The sequence below is a fragment of the Xenopus tropicalis genome, chromosome 4 (assembly GCF_000004195.4).
Source record: "Xenopus tropicalis strain Nigerian chromosome 4, UCB_Xtro_10.0, whole genome shotgun sequence".
Lineage (NCBI taxonomy): Eukaryota > Metazoa > Chordata > Amphibia > Anura > Pipidae > Xenopus > Xenopus tropicalis.
Genome location: NC_030680.2, coordinates 122,006,437 through 122,027,403, shown reverse-complemented (window position 1 = coordinate 122,027,403; position 20,967 = coordinate 122,006,437). Strand labels below are relative to the sequence as shown.

At 40.0% G+C, this 20,967-nt stretch overlaps 1 protein-coding gene across 1 annotated transcript in view; it reads left to right on the top strand.

Moving 5' to 3' along the window:
- The window catches only part of tom1 (target of myb1 membrane trafficking protein), a 56,819-nt gene that overhangs the window by 24,085 nt on the left and 11,767 nt on the right, over nucleotides 1-20,967 (top strand). The window contains exon 10 of the mRNA NM_001016770.2: nucleotides 585-681. Coding sequence (NP_001016770.1) covers nucleotides 585-681 — 97 coding nt within the window. The remainder of the gene's footprint in view (nucleotides 1-584; nucleotides 682-20,967) is intronic.

The window sequence follows — 20,967 nt, the reverse complement described above, 5'->3', positions numbered from 1 at the left end:
ATTCTACCATCAATGAAAAGAGTGATAGTTTTGAAATAAAAGATTAAAACATTACACAGTAATTTTCAGTGCCATTCAGAACAACCAAGGCTTTAAAAATGAAATAATAATCACTATATATGCACAGACTATTATATAGATAATGACTGTTGTAAAAAAGTAGTTTTATACCTGGATATTAGTTAGTTCATCGTAATGGCACACAAATAGGGTATTTGAAAACCTGTTGCAGTTAAGAAGTTATTTTCTGCCAGCAGCTTCTACCCATTCTGGAACATACTTCCCTCTGGCACATAATTATCAAGCAAGCATCTTTTCGGAAAATGGAAGTCGCCCATTTCGAACTTAATGACCATGCACTGTGCTGTAGGGCAGCGCATTTTTGCATTCAACCATAGTTGTTGTGGATGAGTATTTGGATGACTGTAGTTCTCCCTAAGTCCATCATTGTGATCAGAACACCCCATGTACTCATGTTTTGCTCCCTATGTTTTCATTATATTCTGTTTTTTCTTCTCACCATAATTTTAGTCCTTGAACCCAGTGGACATGTTGCTCTTACTTCTATCTATCCTTCTTGATAGGTTGCAAGAGACAGGGTTCTTCCCCCATCTCTTATTGACCTCGAGGAAACGCCCTCTAATTCAGCTCCGACTCTTTCTACGCAGTTAGCAGGAATCAGTAAGTCTTCTTTTATTTTTGTATTTTGCCTTTCATCTGCTTATATATCATCTGCTGGTATATTATAGTGTTGGGAAATCTTAGTGTTGTCAGCTGGCAGCCCATTGTGATTGCATGAGGATGAGATGGGAGCAGAGTGGCAAGGACTGGAGGTTGAATCAAGAGAGAAGGATGTGTATAAGGGGTCAAGGCAGAATGAGAGGAGCAGGGGAAAAATGTACATAGGAACAGAAAAAGAAAAGAGAAGGGGATAATTGAATGTGCAGAGAAATTAAAAGTATGTGGCAAATTAATAAGAAGTCTAAGGGGAGAGCAAAGTGCAGAATAGAAGGGTTGGGGCACAATATACAAAACAATACATACACGGGGCACGTAATACATACAGAAATTAAATAGCCTTTTAACTTAAAGTGATACTAACACTAAAAATCTGCTCTTTAAAATAAAAATGTACATAAAAGTTACCTATAGGTCATTTTGATCATCCCTTCCCAACCTTTCATGCAAAGACAATGTTATGACAGATGTAAAAAAAGGTGTCAGTATGGTGTCAGTATCTCTTTAAGGTTAATTGATTCTGAAAATGAAAGGGGCATTAAAATATAGTGCTTTATGCTGTATCCTTTATTTAGCACAAACCAGAAATGCATTTGTTTACCATACGCGTCTGTGGAAAGTAGTTTCTTACTAGGTGATTAGTATATGGCTATGGGCATTTTGACTACCACTTTTTTCCCACAACAGTTGTCAAAATGACCCCTGTGCCATATGGCTTGCGCATTTTGCTCAAGGATACAAGAAAACTCTAACTATGTTTGAACCCCCAGGTATCAAGCATGGGTAATAACTCTCATGTCTGTACTAAGCAAGATTTACTAACATCTGACACTAGGTGGCAAAAGACATTAAAAAGATGAAGCTAACTGCAGAACTCTGATACTTTAGTTTCATATGAACCTGCTGCTTGTGGCAACTTGCGTGAAATGTGTGTAGTCTTTTTATAGCCTGGTGAGAAAATTGCATTGAATAGGGCTTGTGCTGAACATACTTTTTACTTGTTATTTTAATTGCAAAAATACCTTACTTTTGGTATTTGAGTTCAACGGGAATAAGAGGGAGATTGAAGTTACTCTGCTTCTTGAATGGTAGATAATTAGATTACAATAATAATTGGAATTCTACAATCCCAACCTTTCCCTTTTTATTGTGACTAGTTTGTCCAGTGTGCGGGGGGGTTAAATGCCCACTGGTAATCTAATTATCTTTCTTGCAAGGGCCAAACATAGAGTAGCTTCAGTTTCCTTATTTGCCCTGTTTCATTCAAGAAATAACAAAAACCATACATAACTATAGGCGCATAGTATGAGTTCAGTTTTTACTTATGGCTGTGGCCCTTCACTCCAGTCAGGTCATATTCATATATTATCTAATGCTGCCAATTATACAGGTATAGAATATATTATCCAGAATGCTTGGGACAAAAGTTTTTTTCTTTTTTTTTTTTTGGTGAATTAGGGGTTCTTCCTTTTTATTTGGATTACCATACCTTAAGTCTACTAATCATTTTAACATGAAAGAAACTCAATAGAAGTGTTTTGCCACAAATATGTACTGTACAGTTTAGAAAAATGAATAAAAGTTACTTAAATTCTCTATGGGAGATTGCCTTCCTTTAATTTAGAGCTTTCTGGTTAGCAGTTTCCTGTATAATAGATACCAGTGCAAGCATGAATTTTTGCAAACTGGGCCCCTTTACCCTTACCTTATCCTTTAATAAAGTCTTCTACAGTGTGAATGTGCTGCTGAAGTCTGGTTGCCCAACAGCTAGTATTCTACTGGCTCAGTTACTAAAATGTTATTGATATGAAAGTAACATAAGGCAGACATTGAAGTGTGTCTTTCTGATGTTATCTTGTTAACCTTAAGACCGTGAACCAGTAATGCAAGTTAGTTATTAGATGCAGGCAGCATCTACTAACATGTCTGGTCTGGCCTACAACAGCCTCAAATGGGGAAGGTGGAACAGTTGTTGTCATTGTCCTCTAACTGTATCTGCCATATGTTCTAGAGTCTCAGAGCACCAATAGTATATCTAGACCCAGAACTAGGAGTCAGCAGCTGCCTAGGGGTGCAGTTAGAAAAATAAATTACTACACGGTCACTCGCACACTTCCGTCCACTATGTGTTGGGGATGGTTGTGGCTGCTGAGACGGAAGTTTCTACAGCAGATGGCAAGTAGCAGGCAGAACAAGAGGTACTTGCGTTGGGCAGAAGTACCTATCAGGGGTGCAGAGGTATAACAGTAGGAAGCCAGTGTCTTAAATAATGCTTCTATAAGTTGGATACAAAATTGTGCTTATTTCCTTATACACTTGGCATTAAAGTTGCAGCATGACCAGGCAAACATGCAAATCTAATTTCATAAGGGCAGACGAGAATATGTAAGGAGGAAAGAGTGCAGCGTGCTGTACACGATATTAATGCACCAGATCTGTATATCTTTATGGGGTACTACTTGCCCTAACTGTCACACTAATTGTAAAACCCTTATATTGTGCCAACAATATCTATTGTGATCATAAAATATTGATAACCACAACAGTATGTGTTAGTTTTGCTGCAACACTTTACATCTTAAATCACCATGTTTGAAAAAAGGAGCTTAGGGCATACCGCAGCTAATTTATTAATACTGTGCCCCAGTGCTGTAACCCATAGCAACTAAGCAGACATTTGCTTTCATTATTATTACAGCAGTATACAGATTTAAGGCAATTGCTAATAAGTTGCTATGGGTTACTTCTTATTATGATAATAGCACAGTATGGCCTCATGCGTGGAAGGCCAAATTGATTGTTAGTTAGTAATTGGTTTTAATAAGTGTGTATATATACAATAAGGATGCAAGTCTCTAATTGGTTGCTATGGAATACTGCAATGGGTCAAATTGGTACTGTAATAATAAATGAGCAGCCATAGGTCTTAAGTTGCCCTCTTGCAAGGAGGACAAAGGTTGTTTTGGACAAATAATTTTATTTAAGGGTAAATTATGAGGCCAGCTTAACTCTTTATAAGGACAATTCACTCTTAAGCACACACACCTGTCCCTTCATTGAAAGGCCTGGCTTCGGCCTGTGTTTCGCTACATGGACTGCATATTGGCTTAAAAAACATGAATGAATGCATTTTTATGCTGATATTTGCTTGGTGTAGCTCCACACGATACAATGTTGGGCCTGTCAATGGAGCTATGGAGGTGTGCACTAAGGGTGAAGAAACACGGAGCTACTAGTAGCAGCTACTTGTCGTGGCTACATAAATAGACAATATTGATCATTAACTGATAATTATCTCTACATGTGTTTTAGCAGAGGCAATTTCAGTATTGTCAATGAGAGGGTATTTTCTAGCATTTAGTAGCCATGACAACTAGCTGATACTAAGTAGGTCCATGTGTCTTCACTCTTAAAGGAACAGTAACGCCAAAAATGAAAGTGTATTAAAGTATTTAAAATACAATGTACTGTTACCCTGCACAGGTAAAGTTGTGTATTTGCTAAAGTAACAGTACTATAGCTTATATAAATAAGCTGCTGTGTAGCCATGGGGGCAACCATTCAACCTGGAAAAAAGGAGAAAGGGCACAGGTTACATAGCAGATAACAGATAAGCTCTGTAGAATATAATGGGGCTTTATCTGTTATCTGCTATGTGCCTGTGCCTTTTCTCCTTTGAATGGCTGTCCCCATGGCTACACAGCAGCTTACTAATATAAACTATAGTAGTCTTTCTGAGGCAAACACACCAGCTGTACCAGCACAGAGCAACAGTACATAATATCATAATTATTTTTATACACTTTCATTTTTTGGTGTTACTGCCTTCCTCCTCCTCAAATACCAAAAAAAAGCCTGTGGAGGAAAGTAGACAATGTTCTTAATGTGCCCTTTCCCAAACTCTACCTAACATCAGAGAGGTCAGTATGTCAGCCTCCACCGCTCATTGATGACTGCATTTATACTAGTAAATTTGGTTCTCTGCGCAGATGAACCCATGCCTGAACATTTAAATGGAAATAGTTAACTTAGGCCATACTTGCACTTAAAGGAGAAGGAAAGTCATTTTACTGCAAATAGCTTAGCCACATTACCTAGAACACTATATTTATTCTACAGAAAGCTTTACCATACCTGAGTAAAGAGCCCTAGAAGCTCCCTCCATTTGTTTAAGATAGCAGCTGCCATTTCAGCTTTGTCTCGGTAGATTCCATGTTGCAGTTCTTGAGGCTGGTAGCTCAGATCACACATTCTGATGGGAGGGGGAGTGAATTCTAATGCATTCTAATGGAAGGGGGAGCAGGAGAAGGGAGAGAGGAGAGAGCTGCACTGACTCCACCCCAGGAATGAAGGATCTTTCTTAGAGAGGAAGTCTGATAATGAAAAAACATGAAGAACATGTTTACAGAAAAGGAGATAAGAAATCCTGTTTCTTTTGATAGAGAAGTCAGTGCAGCAGTGAGTGCTTATGGCTGTATTTACATAGACCTTTCTGATAAAGCTTACTTGGTTTTTGCCTTTTCCTCTCCTTTAAGCTGTCTTCTCTATCTAACGTTATATTTTTCTGTATGATGACTCAAATAGTAAATTGGTGTGTGCTCAGACTCTAAAGAGACATCAAATAAGTTCTGGTGGTGAAAGCTGTGAAGTCCATTATTTTTTTTTACACCCCCTGGGTCTTTAAGAAATGTGAAAGTATTGTGAGTAATCAGTCACTAGACAGAGGTGTGATGACAAGCTTGTGTTAGTTACTTGGGAACTAGTTTATCCAAGAAATGTTTTTTTTTTTTCTTTTTTCTTTTTAATGCAGATTACAAGAATTATCATATCTGTACAAATAACTCAGATTCTCAAACATAAATCTGCATAGGCATGATTATGATTATTATTAACATTTATTTATAAAGCGCCAACATATTCCACAGCGCTGTACAGTAAGTTGGTTTCATACATTGGACATACAGAGTAACATATAAAGCAATCAATAACCGATACAAAAGGTGAAGAGAACCCTGCCCAAAAGAGCTTACAATCTACAAGGAGAAAGGGTTGAGACACAAGGAGTGGGAATGGGCATGACCAGAGTTGTGAGAGGTGTGGCACAAGGTATTGCTTTTAGCAGCACACTGAGGTTATGTTAAACTAGATTAGGGTAAGCTTCTCTAAATAAATGTGTTTTTAGAGATCTCTTAAGGGCTCTGGTACACGGGGAGATTAGTCGCCCGCGGCAAAACTCCCTGCTCGCGGGCGACTAATCTCCCCGAGTTGCCTTCCCTCTGCCATCCCACCGGCGAACATGTAAGTCGCCGGCGGGATGGCAGACGCGGCGGGGCGATTTCGGGAAATCGCCGAAAAAGCCTCGCGAGTCTTTTTCGGCGATTTGCGCGAAATCGCCCCGCCGCGTCTGCCATCCCGCCGGCGACTTACATGTTCGCCGGTGGGATGGCAGAGGGAAGGCAACTCGGGGAGATTAGTCGCCCGCGAGCAGGGAGTTTTGCCGCGGGCGACTAGTCTCCCCGTGTACCAGAGCCCTGAAGGCAGAGAGATTGGGAGAAAGTCTGACAGTTTGTGGGAGCGAATTCCAGAGAAGGGGGGCAGCCCTTGCAAAGTCTTGAATGCGAGCGTGTGAGGAGGGAATGAGAGAGGAGTTGAGGAGCAACTAGTATGAGTTGAGATGAGTTCAGAGATGTAGGGTGGGGCAGAGTTATGAACTGCTTTGAATGTGAGAGTCATTAGTTTGAATTTTATCCTGGATGGTAGGGGAAGCCAGTGCAGGGATTGTCAGAGTGGCATGGCAGAGGAGGAGCCGTTGGAGAGGTGTATGAGCCTCTCCAACCATATGGTTCCTCTCATAGTCTGGTCTGTCCTTAGTGGTATTGGAGCCTGGGGCACTATGGTTTGTATCCCCAGTGTTTATTCGGTATAGGGTTGCCAGCCTGCTACCCTCCAGTTTTCGTTGAACCACAAATTCTGGCATCCCCTTGTCACCTGTTATTTTTTTGTTTTAATAATCACCCTAGGTTTTACTGGTCTGGGTTTCTAATATCTTTCGAAACCAGACAAATGGCTAAGTGGGCAAATGGAGAAAAATGCTGTGTATTGGGAGTAACGAAAAGCGTAACATGGGTCACTTCTTTTTTCAAGGATGCATTGCCATAGACACTGCTTACTACTGGTATAGATTAATTCATAAGTAGCATGTGCAGTCACATCACTAACTACTTAAATAATAAGTAAGTCAGGAAATGGTTATTGTATGCCTTACCAACACACAGACGGGTCTTTTTTGGCTTAGGGAACTGGTTGTGTTTGAGTTATAACATAATTGAGCTGTTCAGAAAGAGTCATGGAACCATTGTTTTGAAAGAAAGAAAGCATGGAGTGTTCCTGGCTTAAGAATCATCAGAGCCACTGGTGCACATCTTAGGGATTTACTGAAAGTAACAAGTCTTGCTTGGCTGGAAAGGAAGAGAACTTGCAATAAGCGTAGTTGCAGCCAGCATTCAGTATATGGGCCAATATAAAGCTGTCCCTTCAGTAAACACTGGGTTGGCTTACAGAGACTAGAATATGAGTTCTATATTTCCTTTAGTGATTTACCTGTTTTGTTTTCCTATTCCAATCTGCAAATGAATATATAAATGACAAGGTTGCTGGTAATATTCCCAGAACTCTTCCCTATGTAAAAAATAGCTTATAATCATGCTTTCTGATTCTTGCTTTTTCAAAATCTTCTGACACAATTTATATTTATTATTAAGATTTACGTCTTTGAAAATGCCAGTTTTTGGTGGTTATTCATAAAGCCGACTAGGAACTGGTGACATTTAAGAAACCTGACTGATTGATTACCTTCTCATACTTGCTCTTTTGCAGCCCTTTTCAGATGCAATGCCATAATTTAAACGGAATGGATTGTGAGAGGGTATTTTGCTTGCAGCAGGTTCACAGCAAATAGCCCGATACTCCTCATTTCCTGTTATGTTAAGCACTTATCCTTCTCTTTCTATAGTGCGTGTGGATACATATAAACAACCTTAGGGCTACATCTCTGAATGCAAACATTATGGGAATATATGGAATGAAAGGGTGATCTAGTGGTGCCTCACTAGAGGTTCGTTAGACATCTACATGTTTGCTGTTTATTATATACTACAGGGTAGGAACTATTAAACTTACTAATTTTATAAAAAGAAATATCAGCATCCTATGAGTGGTGTAATAATTGACCTGTTTATTTTGATATAGAGCTGCATTAGGGCATTTGACACACACAGCACAACAAGTGTAACACACTTGGTTTTAATAACCAGTACTCTGATTTTGCTGTTCCCTTGGTATAGTTTTATAGTTCATATGGAGATAAAGTAGGGATGCACCTAATCCACTGTTTTGGGATTTGGCTGAACCCCAAGTCCTTTGAGATTTGGCCAAATGCCAAACTGAAACCTTATTTGCATATGCATATTAGGCTACACAGCACTCACGGCTAAAAATGTTTAACTTGTGATTTTATGTGATGGAAAGTCATGTGATTTTAAGGATTTGGTTCACTGAGACACATGGATTCAGCTGAATCCTGCTGAAAAGGGCTGAATCCCAAACCAAATCCTCGATTCAGTGCATCCCTAATAAGTAGTGACTTTAATATAGATATTTGGTTATCCCTATACTGCTGGAGGGCTGCAACCAGGTCCAAACTGGGATTATTGGCATTTTATAGCAGCCGCTCTGGCATTTTCCAGAATCCATAGATTGTCATTCCAGTCCTGGCTGCAACCCAGAAAACTGATACTGAAAAATAAACCAATGAGCAAATGGAATATAATTTGTCTGGTAGTTAGTACGTTGACTGCAGGCATCTAAAGCATTAACGTGGGTGACCAAGCCAAGACAAATTCTCACCATATTGTGCATAATATTGGGACTGCACCATGTATTAGACACAGCAGCAACATGGGCAATGTATGTTAATGTTATTATAAAGACAAGCATGTAAACCGGACAGCACTTATTCCTACTCATATGCTATGCTTACCTGGGTATTAATAAGTACCTACTAGACACCGTCGCTAATTACCATAAATGAAAAATGAATTATTACAAGCGCAAATGAAACTGACCTTCACTGCGTTAAATAATAAAAGTTCATTTGTAGATTTCCCAGTTCTGTTAGAGAAACCCTCTGAGTGATCTAATTATTATTAAGTGCTTTCTTACAGATCTCTCAACTTTGCCTTTGGGCTTCCATCTTTTCAGCAGACACGGTTATTTAAGTTCACAGTGGTTTCCCAGATATGCTATTTCTATATTTATGTGGGCACTGCTAAGCCTGGAGGTATTCACTGTTGTGCATACACCACACATACATATGTTATAATGCTGACAAAAAATTGGGGAAATAAAGTTTCTAATTTCCAAGTGATCTCTAGGTACTGCTTTCTCAGCCCTGCTGGTGAGCTCCCAGTCTCACTGTCTTACTGAATTACACATGCATATAGAATTCTTCCATCGGGAATGTGTACTTGGCATCTCTGCCACCTGGTGTCCTGTCATTGGCTTTGGCATCAGTGCATTCACATCTAGCACATAAGCAATTCTGTTTCCTCCCTGCTGCTGACAGGTGTTATGGTATTTAAGCCTTGAATTCAGCCAAAAGGTAGACCAGAGCCAACAACACTAACAAGAGTATCGTAAAAAGAAAGCAATATATAGTAATGCAAAGGGTTCACATACAGCAGAGTTTAAAGGTAGAGGCTAAAGGTATTAATATGGTGGAGATAAAGCAGAGGTATCTGGCGTTAATACTGATGTTGAAAAGGGTTTTATAGAGTAATGGTGACAAATGTGGCAGTGAAAATAGACAGATATTGCAGAGGCCAGTAATGTACATGTGAACTATATGCGCGTGTGTGCGTGTGTGCGCAATATTTCTTGTCTTTATACAAGGTAATCCTTTTAAGTCAGATGAAATTTCTTTGGCTTTCTAATAACATTCCCTACACCTGCTGCAGTCTGGCATTTCAGAAAAATGAAAAACATGACGTCTGCCACAAAATGGAGTTGTATTAAGTCCCAGTACATACACACAAATAATCAAATCTAACTGTCATAGACTTTTCATCTCAAAAATACAAAAAAGGTTTAACTAAGCACAAAATTAAAGAAATCCTATTCATAATGACTATAATTAGGACACTTCAAAAGACCCCCCCTTACATTGGAGGCGAGTACTTTTCAGTGATATTTCTGACTGCTTCAGTTAGGTATTAGTGTGTTTCTGTAGCAGATTTAGAAGGCTGTAACGAAGTAAAGCTGCAAACTGGCGTCTGGATTTTATAAGGCAGAGATACAGTAATAGGAACTGCACAATATTAATGTCAGCTTTGCTGTTAATTACCATCTGCCAAAGATATATTCCCTTCCATTTATTGACTACATCTGGTTAAACGAAATAGCCCACTGAATTGATGTTTTCTCACCCCCACAAACTATTTGTCATCTCCTCCTACACAGACTTTTGCTGTCATAGGTGTCCACTACAGTGGGGGAGGGGAACAAGGATATATACAGTATCTTTAAATTCATCACATGACCATCAAAATGTCACTGCCCCATAAGCCCCCAGCAGGTTGGCTGTGGCCACAGGAAAGAATTTTTATGAGAAACACAGTACTAGATTATAACTGTGTGTGATACTGGTATAGCAGAGACATACTGAGATATATTTGTGTATTTAGGCTTAGCTTTTCTATGGGGGAGGAGGGAAAAACCTGCCATTGAAACCCCACATCTACTGTTTTCTATTGTAAATTAATTGTATTTTCTTGCTACTCTCATCTCATAAAACTATCACTCTAAGTACCTGGTCACAGGAACAGGGAAATCGGATCCAAGGGCCTGATATGGATGCTGAACCAATGAATAACAGGACTGTGGCAGAAGGAATTAACCTTTTTCCCAAATTAAATAACAAAAAATTGATTTCCTTTTTCTCTGTAATAATAAAACAGTACCTTGTACTTGATCCCAACTAAGATATAATTAATCCTTATTCAATGCGAAACAATCCTATTGGGTTTAATTAATGTTTTATTCATTTTTTACCAGACTTAAGGTGTGGAGATCCAAATTACGGAAAGACCCCTTATCTGGAATACCCTTGGTCCTGAGCATTCTGGATAATGGGTCCTATGCCTGTAATAGAAATTCTAGAATTCTCCTCAATTTCTCATAAATCAGGAAAAATATTCATAGTTGTAAATATTTTTACCTGAATTCGCACATAAAAAACTCAGCCTTTTGTGCATCTGCTCCTATTCTCCCTTCAGCATAAAAAGTGAATGAATTAGTAGCCAGGGTCTACTTGTTATAAAACTGTCATTTCTTATGATGTGCATTATTTAAATCACCTTAACAAGCCATCAACCATGTTCCTTACTAAAGATGCCAAACCTACAAGTCTGTAATACTTAGGCTGTCGCCATATTCCCTTCTCCCGCAGTGCAATTACACAACTAAAGGTCCCCATACACGGGCCAATTCTAGCTGCCGATATTGGTCCCTTAAACTGATTCGGCAGCTTATCGGCCCATGTATGGGCACTAATGATGGGCGTGACTGACCGACATGTGGCCTGAAATCGGGCAGGTTTGAAATTTAGTCGGATCGGGGACCGCATTGGCTCATTGATGCAGTCCCCAAACTGACGGTCACCTATTCCCGTCGTTTTGATTCAATCGTTTCGCCCCAGGGCCAAACGACCGAATTAGCCCGATATCGCCCACCCGTAGGTGGGGATATCGGAAGAAGATCCGTCTTAGCATGTATGGCCACCTTTAAAGGAGAAGGAAAGGCTAATAAAGAGTTAATCTCAAGCTGCAGACATACCTTCAGTTCTCTCAATAGTGCCCTTAAGTCTCCCCATATTTCTCCCGTTGATGATCAGAAGCCTCATAGGAAAAAAATAAACACTGAGCTCTGTAAAGAAAGTTCCCATAATACCTCGCTCCTGCACCAAGACCGGTATACATGCACAGTTTGTAAGACTATGAGGAAGCTTCCTGCTGATTGGCTCAGATCACAAATTTCTAAGGGGGGGGGGATGGAGTCCTTAGCATTCTTGGGGGGGGGGGGGAGCAGGAGAGAGGAGAGAGCTGTGTGTCTCTGGCACAGGAAAACAAAGAGAAAACAAATAATGTTTCTTTTGATAGAGGACTCAGTGTAGCGTTTCTGTGAGTGCTTTTGGCTGTACTTACATAGACCTTTCTGATAAAGCTTACTTAGTTTTTACCTTTCCTTCTCCTTTAAACCAGTGTTTTTCAACCTTTTTTGGGCAAAGGCACACTTGTTTCATGAAAAAAATCACGAGGCACACCACCATTAGAAAATGTTAAAAAATGTAACTCTGTGCCCAGCAGCAGTGCCCCCCTAGTACATTGGTGCCCAGCAGCAGTGCCCCCCTAGTACATTGGTGCCAAGAGCAGTGCCCCCCTAGTACATTGGTGCCCAGCAGCAGTGCCCCCCTAGTACATTGGTGCCAAGAGCAGTGCCCCCCTATTACATTGGTGCCCTGCCTACGGCACACCAGGCAACATCTCGCGGCACACTAGTGTGCCGCGGAACAGTGGTTGAAAAACGCTGCTTTAAACAATTGCTAATTGTGCCTCTAGCACAAAATTGCATATAGGCTGTACAATAACAATAACAGGGAATACAGAGTAAAGCATCTGCATCTCGTTCTTGCTTACACATACGTGCTTGGTGTATACTCCAGCCAAGGAGGGCACATGGAACTTGCCGTTCTATCGCTCAGATAGTGAAGAATCTTTTGTTGTGCTTGATTAAATGAAAGAATAAAGGCAGTAAGCCTTTGCATGATCTTGATTTTGTATTTATACATGCTCAAAGCGACACGAGCAGTGAGGCAGCTCAATATGTTCTCTTCTCAAACACTAAATCTTTAAAGATCTGTCAGAGGCATATCTGTTTTGCTGCGGATAAGGAAATGCACAAGGAATGCAGGTTCCCAGAGAATACATGTATCCGTAGTGCATCTCCCTCATAGATTAGTTTCTATCTCAGTTTACAAAGAATTCATAGTGGGGCTGAGACACAGCACATGTTGCTCTCGTACACTGTCATAGGGTTTTTTGATCTGTTTGTTACTGTTGTAGTGCATCGGTTTGTGAGGAGCAAGGGGTTAGCAGCTTTAGATTTTATTACCCAAAGTACAAATGCATAAAACACCCCCCTTTTGTGACGTCATTGCGGGGTGGGTCGGACGCAGGTCTATAAATAGAGGGAAGAAGCCGGGTTGGGTTAGGGTTGGTTGGGGGTCGAGGATTTCTCGACCCGCGCATCACTATTGGATATATAATTCTATTAGAAGTGTTTGTCAGCTCTATTCTCTGCCCTGGTGACTCTAACAACAGTGTAACACAAGGCAGCAGCCTGACAGACCTGCCTCGCTGGAGGAGACTGACCTTTGCAACATTGGTTAAAAATTAACAACCAGGAGTTCAGCAAATGCTGCTTTCAATAGCAATTACATTTACACATAACTTTTAAAGCACTACAGATTTTCAATAAATTTACATTGGAAAGTTGTTTGAAATTAGGTTTTCTATTATTAGGTTGACATGTCCTTTAAATGTTATACTTTGAAACTACAGTCAATATAAGCCAGTGTTTCCCAGCCAGTGGCTTTGGAGCAACATGTTGCTCCCGATGACCTCAAAGCAGGTCCTCATTTTTGAATTTCTGGAAAGGAGGCAAGTTTTGGTTGCACAAAAAACAATTATAATCCCAAACAGAGCCTCCTGTAGGCTGCCAGTCCATATAGGGGCTATCAAGTAGCCAATTATAGCTGTTATTGCTACTCCGAGGAGCCTTTTTCATGCTTGTGTTGCTCCCCAACACTTTCCATTTAAATGTGGCTCAAGGGTATAAAAGGTTAGGGATCCCTGATATAAGCTTTGGATCAGCGCTTCCTAAACTCTCACCGATTTGCACTCTGCTCTCTCAGTAGGGGATTTCCCAGAACAGAACTTGGCAGGCAGCAAAATAAAAAGAAAGTTCTCACTGAACTCGTTCTGCCCATTCCTTCATTCTCCTGCTTAATTTGCATATCTTTGATACCATTGGCTGGCAAGGTTTAGCCAATCGGATCAATTAAATACAAATGAAGCAGGAGAGGGAAGGCATGCACAGTAACCAGTTTAGTGTCAACTTCCTGTTAGGGCAGAATGCAAGTTATATATTATATATATAATTTACAAAAAAGTTTTTTCCTGTTGGGCTTTTCAAATTCAGATTATTGTCTGAAAGTGAACACCCCCTTTGAGTGTCACAGTAAGTGAAATTGGCCCCTGCCGCCTCCCATTGTGTACTGAATGGGAAACCGTTTCAGGTGAGAATCAACAGAGAAGAGTCAGTGCTGGCGCTTACACAAGATTTCCATTAAACACAAAGGGATGAGGCAGGTTTAGGAGGACTGATATCTTGTTTTTAGATGCTGAAAAGGGCAGGGGGGCAAAAATACAAGAATCCTCATATGCGCCACAGATCTGAGGGCAAATGTGTTTCCCAGTGGTGCTTACCCCCAGTTCCTATAATTATTAACACATTAATGCATTTATTTATTTTTTTTACCACAGGAAATAATAACCTGTGTATTTGTGATACATTTTCTTTTGCTGCTGTTTGTGTGGCTTTTGTAAACTTGTTGCCATTTTCTTTATCTCATCCCACAGCCCTCCTTTAGTGTTACAGTCATCTTACAAGAGACACAGACTAACATCCAATGGATTTGACATATCTGCCCTTTGCAGGACATGCTCAAAATGGCATTGATTATGAAGCTGGCTAGCATAGCACTAGCAACAATGCCAACAGTATTAGCTTATATATCCCCTTTACTAAATTAACAGTATAGTGGCCCTTTGAAAGTTTCAAAGAAGCTGATTCCAAAAAAACACATGGTATAGGAGTTTTTTTTTCTAAATTTACATTCCTGTAGCAGGGGCAGGTGGGAGTGTTTTCACCTTCAGGTTAACTTTTAGTATGTTATAGAATTGCCCATTCTTAGAAAATTTTAGTTTTCATTTTTTTAAAAAAAATTTCATAGTTTTTGAATTATTTGACTTCCTATTCTGACAGTTTGCAGTTTTCAAAAGGGGGTCATTCAACGATGGTTTTCACAAGACTAATGGCAGACTTATTAGCATATGGGTTATTTTCCTTTAACCAAAAGCTGTCATTTATAAATGACCTCCTCCTCCTCCTTGTGCAGCCCCATCTGAATTAGCTGAGAGAGTATGGGAGGTGCATGTTAATATGATGATATTTTTACAGGGTGACTGCTGAAATGTATAGTATAGGCTGGTATATGGAATGGCACATAAGTCTCATGCATGGATTTCTATAGTTTGGTACCGCATGACATGATCTGGGATTCATTTTATTCCAAAATATTGGTGCAGTTAGTTTGTGTAGTTGGAAATGAGATGAGAAATGCAGAGCTGGGGCACTACTAATGTGAACAGCACAGGCACCACATCACCAAGGCTGTTAAATATGATGGTGGTGAAGGTGGTTCTCACTTTAACACCAGTATTGGGTTAAGGCTGTATTTTTCTGATGTTATAAGGAGCAGAATGCTCAAGATTAGTTGGGCATTTTTGCTTGAATATGTATTTACCAGCTAGGGTATTCTCAGATCTTTAGCAAGACGACATTGCTGTGACATGTGTTATACATTATGGGAAACCCAACCAAATGTCTTAAATAATCTTCAAACCTTTGTCTACTTCTGCCAGTTTTTGTGGTTATTATTGGTTGGGCCAGAAATGAAGAAAATATTGGAGGTGATTTGAGGTGTATTGATGACGCATTTTTAACAAGAAACAATGGAGCATTTTATACAACATCATGCACCATCACCCTTGGTGTTCAAGTACATAATAAATTCATTTCCATTTTGTATTCAAAGTTTTTGAGTTTTTTCTAACTTTTTTTTCTGATGCTAAACATCATTGCAAACTCTGATTAGATACATTGCCTTACAATTTAGGATTCATTTATTCTAAACTGTTATTCACATTCCCCAGCCTCCTTTTTTACCCTGTCATAACGTTATTCTGTGCTCATGGAAATAGTGCCATTGCATTATAATTCATATAAATCATTCAGCCGTCTAGCTTATTTGCATTGCCTTTTGTTAGACTGATAAACAACTGGGATTTCCACCTATTCTGAGTAAATGAAAATCTTAGATTTTCTTAGATTTTAAAATCATACTTAACAGCACATTGGCCAGTCTCTCAGGTACCTGTCTAGTGGCTGTGTACCAGTGGTTTGGCTATTGGGCAAACAGGCCGTTCCTACTAATATGCCTCTGGACCTAAAGAGAACGTGTAGTTCCTCTCAGTTCCTTATCTGCTGACATATCCACTGAAAAAAAGGGAATTGGCAGATTACAAGTTCACCTTGAACACCAACTGTGATAAATGGCTTGTCAAATCTGCCCCCCCACACACACAAACACACACACAGGTGACATATGTGCTCACACTATTGAAATCAACCAAACTACCTGACCAAATCTGGGCACATATTCTTAGTATGTTAATAAATCAGCCCTTATATCTGCCAGAGATGACTGGTAAAGGTAAACAAGATGGTGGCTTACAGTTTCTTCCCCCACCCCCCACCAGGGGCTCTGCAATGTTTTCCTAGAAGGAGCACTGGCCCCTGGATAAAAATCATACATTTTTCACTACTTGCTGCCTGATCAAGATGTTTAATTTGCTGCCTCTTTTGGTCAGTCAGATGTAGCGTGCACTCGGCAGCAGTGTGTGTGTGTGTGTAGGATTGTTTGATAAAATGAAAGCACAGCACTGTGCTCTGACTGATCCACTGAATATAATTGTGTTATCCTGAACTAATCAACATTTGATATGCAGTTATAACATTTACATGATGTGCAAATTGTTTTACTTCTGGAACCTGTTACCACAATAAGTAATTTTCTTGGTTTCTAATCTCCCCTTAATTAAACACTTTTTTTTTTTTAATAGAGATCATAAAAGACCAAATTCGAACAATATAACTAATGATACACGGGTGACTCTGTGATTGCAAACCTCTTAAAGGAATACTGTTTTTTCAAAACACATCAGTTAATAGAGCTTCTCCAGCAGAATCCTGCATTGTAATCCGTTTTTCAAAAATGTGAAATTGTTTTATATTTAATTTTGAAACTTCACATGGGGCTAGCCATATTCTTCATTTCCCAGGGTGCCACAGCCATGTGATTTGTGCTTTCATAAACTTCAGTCACACTTTACTGCTGAGCTGTAAGTTGGAGCAGTATCACCCCCCCCCCCCCCCCCCAGCAGCCGATCAGCAGAACAATGGGAAGGGAGCAAGATAGCAGCTCCCAGGTGGTATCAGAATAGCACTCAATAGTAAGAAATCCAAGTCCGGCTTGGGACTCCTCCAGTTAAGGTGCCCATACACGTGAAGATCCGCTCGCTTGGCGAGGTCGCTAAGCGAGTGGATCTTCTCCCAATATCACCACCTACGGGTGGGCGATATCGGGGAAAATGTAGGCTAATTTGATTGTTTGGCCCTGGGGCCAAACCAGGGGTCTCAAACTCGCGGCCCGCGGGCCATTTGCGGCCCTCGGTACAATATTTTGTGGCCCGCACCAACGCCTTCTCAAAAGCAATGAATGGATCGCGATTTTTATTGCGATTCAAGGGATAATGCAAGGCACGGCGGGCGGGAGCTGCTGATTGCGGAAATGACGTTATGCCATCATAACAGTTATTATGGGAAGACGTTCTGTGTGCACAATTAGCTGCTAAGGAGCTAATTGTGCACACAGAACGTCTTCCCATAATAACGGTTATGATGGCATAACGTCATTTCCGCAATCAGCAGCTCCCACCCGCCGTGCCTTGCATTATCCATTGAAAGCCAATTTTTTGTGAAATCCCTTATGCGGCCCAGCCTCATCCTGACTTTGCCTCCTGCGGCCCCCAGGTAAATTGAGTTTGAGCCCCCTGGGCCAAACAATCGAATTATAATGGGGGCAATGGGGCAGTCGGTTTGGGGACTGCATCAACAAGCCAATGAGGTCCCTGATCCGACTAAATCTTTTAATCTGCCCGATCGATATCTGGCCAATTTCAGGTCAGATATCGGTCGGGCATGCCACTCGTTCCTGCCCCTACACGGGCCAATAAGCTGCCGAATCGGTCCAAGGGACCTTTACATGGGAGTAGGAGAAACAATAGGTTAGCTGAAAGCAGTTCTAATGTGTAGCGCTGGCTCCTTCTGAAAGCTCAGACTCGGGCACAATGCACTGAGATGGCGCCTACACACCAATATTACAGCTAAAAATATACATTTTTTGGTTCAACACTAATTTTTAATTTTGAATGATTTGCTATGTAAAAAATGTAATTTAGAAAAAAAAAAGAACATCATAAAAATCAGAATCCCTTTAATTTTTCAGGTCTGGCATGGTGCAGAGAGATTGGCAAATTGCTAATGAGGTGCCACTATTCAAAAAGGGATCCTCTTCTCAGCCTGAAAACTATAGGCCTCTTAGTCTAATCACAATATGTATGAGTTTGTGCCAACATGGTTTTATGCGTAATGGATCTTGCCGGACTAATTTAATTAACTTCTGTGAGAAGGTGAGCAGGAATCTAGACGCTGGGATGGCAGTGCATGAGATCTACTAAGACTTTGCTAAAGTGTTTGATACAGTACCATACAGAAGGGTACCGATGAAATTAAGTAATGATGGCCTGGAACATATTTGTACTTGAACAGAAAACTCACTGAGGGATAGGTTTTAGAGAGTGCTGGTAAAGACAGATGGAAATATCAGCGCACCAGAGGCCACCCCTTTAGATTACAAAAAACTGAACTTTTGTCCGAAGCAGCATAGGTGGTTCTTCATGGTAAGGGCAGTGAGGTTGTGGAATACTCTGCTCAGTGATGTTGTGATGACAGATCCTATTAATGCCTATAAAGGAGAATGCAAGTCAAAATGTAAAAAGCATACTGCCCTATAGTCCTCCTATTGTTTAGTAACAACGCCACACTTTTGGCTCACCTAATCAAATATTTACTCAGTCACACTTACTTCACATTTTCTAGAACAGGCAGCCATCTCTAAAAAGGTATTCTCCCTTCCTTTCCCTCCTTGCTTCATACTGCACATGTGTTTCATTCCCTCCTCCCCCTCTGCCAGATCCACTTCTGATTGGCTGGTGGGCATGTGTAGCTCAGAACAGCAGACAGGATCAAGTTACACACATGCTCAGAGAATAGGAAGGCTGCCGCTGGCACCTACAGGAAGGGGAGAGAGATTTGTGATGTCACTGTAGTCTTCACACTGCTGTAGGCTGCCAGCACCATATCTCAGAGAAGCAAGCAGGGATCTGGGAATTTAGATATGCAGTAAGTACTTAAAAAGAATGCATTTAGACTTACTTTTAATTTATATTAACCTTTCATTGTCCTTTAATAGGGGCTGGTATGATGTTTTTAACAATCATTATATCTAAGGCTAGATCTTAAGCTCTATGGCTAGTTAGTATAGGTATCAGTATATATATAGTAAGGCGTGTGTGTGTGTATAAGTGTGTGTGTGTGTGTATGTACATACTTAACATGCTTAGAGGTTGACTTGAGTTTTATACTCCGGGGTCATTGACTCTTCTTAAATAAATTAATCTGTTGCGCCATGAGATTCTAATTTATTTTTTGACAGAGATATTTCTTAGCTAAGCTAAACACGTTCTTGAAACACTGAATCTCATTAATCTTCTGAAAAGCAGAACCGAAAAAGTTTATTTACATTAGAAGAGATTTGAAATACTTGACTCTAATTAGTCCTTATGGAAAACTTATCAATAATTAAAGAAAAACTGGCAAAAATATACATGGGGGATTTGCCTCATAGTGTAAAAATGTATTTATTTCTGTTTTATTTCTGAGTTACTGTACAAAGAATTATAGTATATGTGAATCATCCTTTTTTAGATTTGGTACAATGGACCCCTTTTAATTTATCTACTGTCTTGCTGAAAGTTGTATCCTGTTCCATGGATGTAGATTTAGTCTATGCAAGGATACTGGGAAAGTACTGGTAATGGCATTGGCAAGGTCTTTGTACAGATAATGGCATGCCACGTGGCTATGTTTTGTCACAATGAGCCTATGATTGCTTCTAATTGTAATTCACAATGGGATTTATTACCCAGTGTGCAAAGGGCTTATAGTTTTTCATATAAATGTTTTTCTTTTTGTTTTGACAAACAGAAGTCAAGCTCTACTGCTTCACGCTTTACTTCTCTTTAGATTTCCCTGACCTATTTCTATTCACTACTCTCTTCTCCGGTGCATAAACTTATTTGGCTTTCTGCTTCTCACATTTTGCCTTGAATTTCACTTGTTTGCAGTCTATTGAAGCCCACAGAATTGATGAGCCCAGGAAATAGTAAACCCTGAAGCATCTCTTACTGCTTTTCATTCTTACACACACCTGCTAACTTATTTAAAGGAAGTTCAGTGTTCACATTTGTGTAGTCATGGCTGTTCTTTAGCTCCAACTTGTGAGTCTATTTAATTCAAACAAACGTTATTAGCATCTATCAGTTTACAACAAAATGCTTTTTAATACTGCTTGAAAAGCAGTATTCACTGCAGGCACACAGAAGCATATTTATCAAATATTAAACTCTGACTTTCACCCATAAATGATAAATATGCTTCTAAAAAACCCATAGGGATGAATAGAACATGGGTGAGTTAAGTATTAAACTCTAAACCCACATTTTGATAAATCTGCCCCACAGTGTATGTCACACAAATTTAAGCTTTTTCTAAGTAAAAGGAAGTTCAGCTTAAAGGGGAAGTAAAGCCCCAGTGCTTCTGGGTCCTTGGATTTAAACATTTAGCCTCTGACCTTAGGTACATACGTAGCAAACCAGCTGTAAGCATACATTATTTGGAAGACAATCTCCAGACAGGAACCAGTTGCAAACTTGTCTAGAGGCTATTTAGCAAGTCTTTTGGCCTGAAATGTCATGTAAGCAATAGTGGTAATTTGCAGTTAGTTCCTGGCTGTGTTTCACATCTTTTTTACTACTTCTGGCTTGCTAAGCACTTGTTGGCAGTGGTGTGCATCTGAAGACAGAGGTGTCT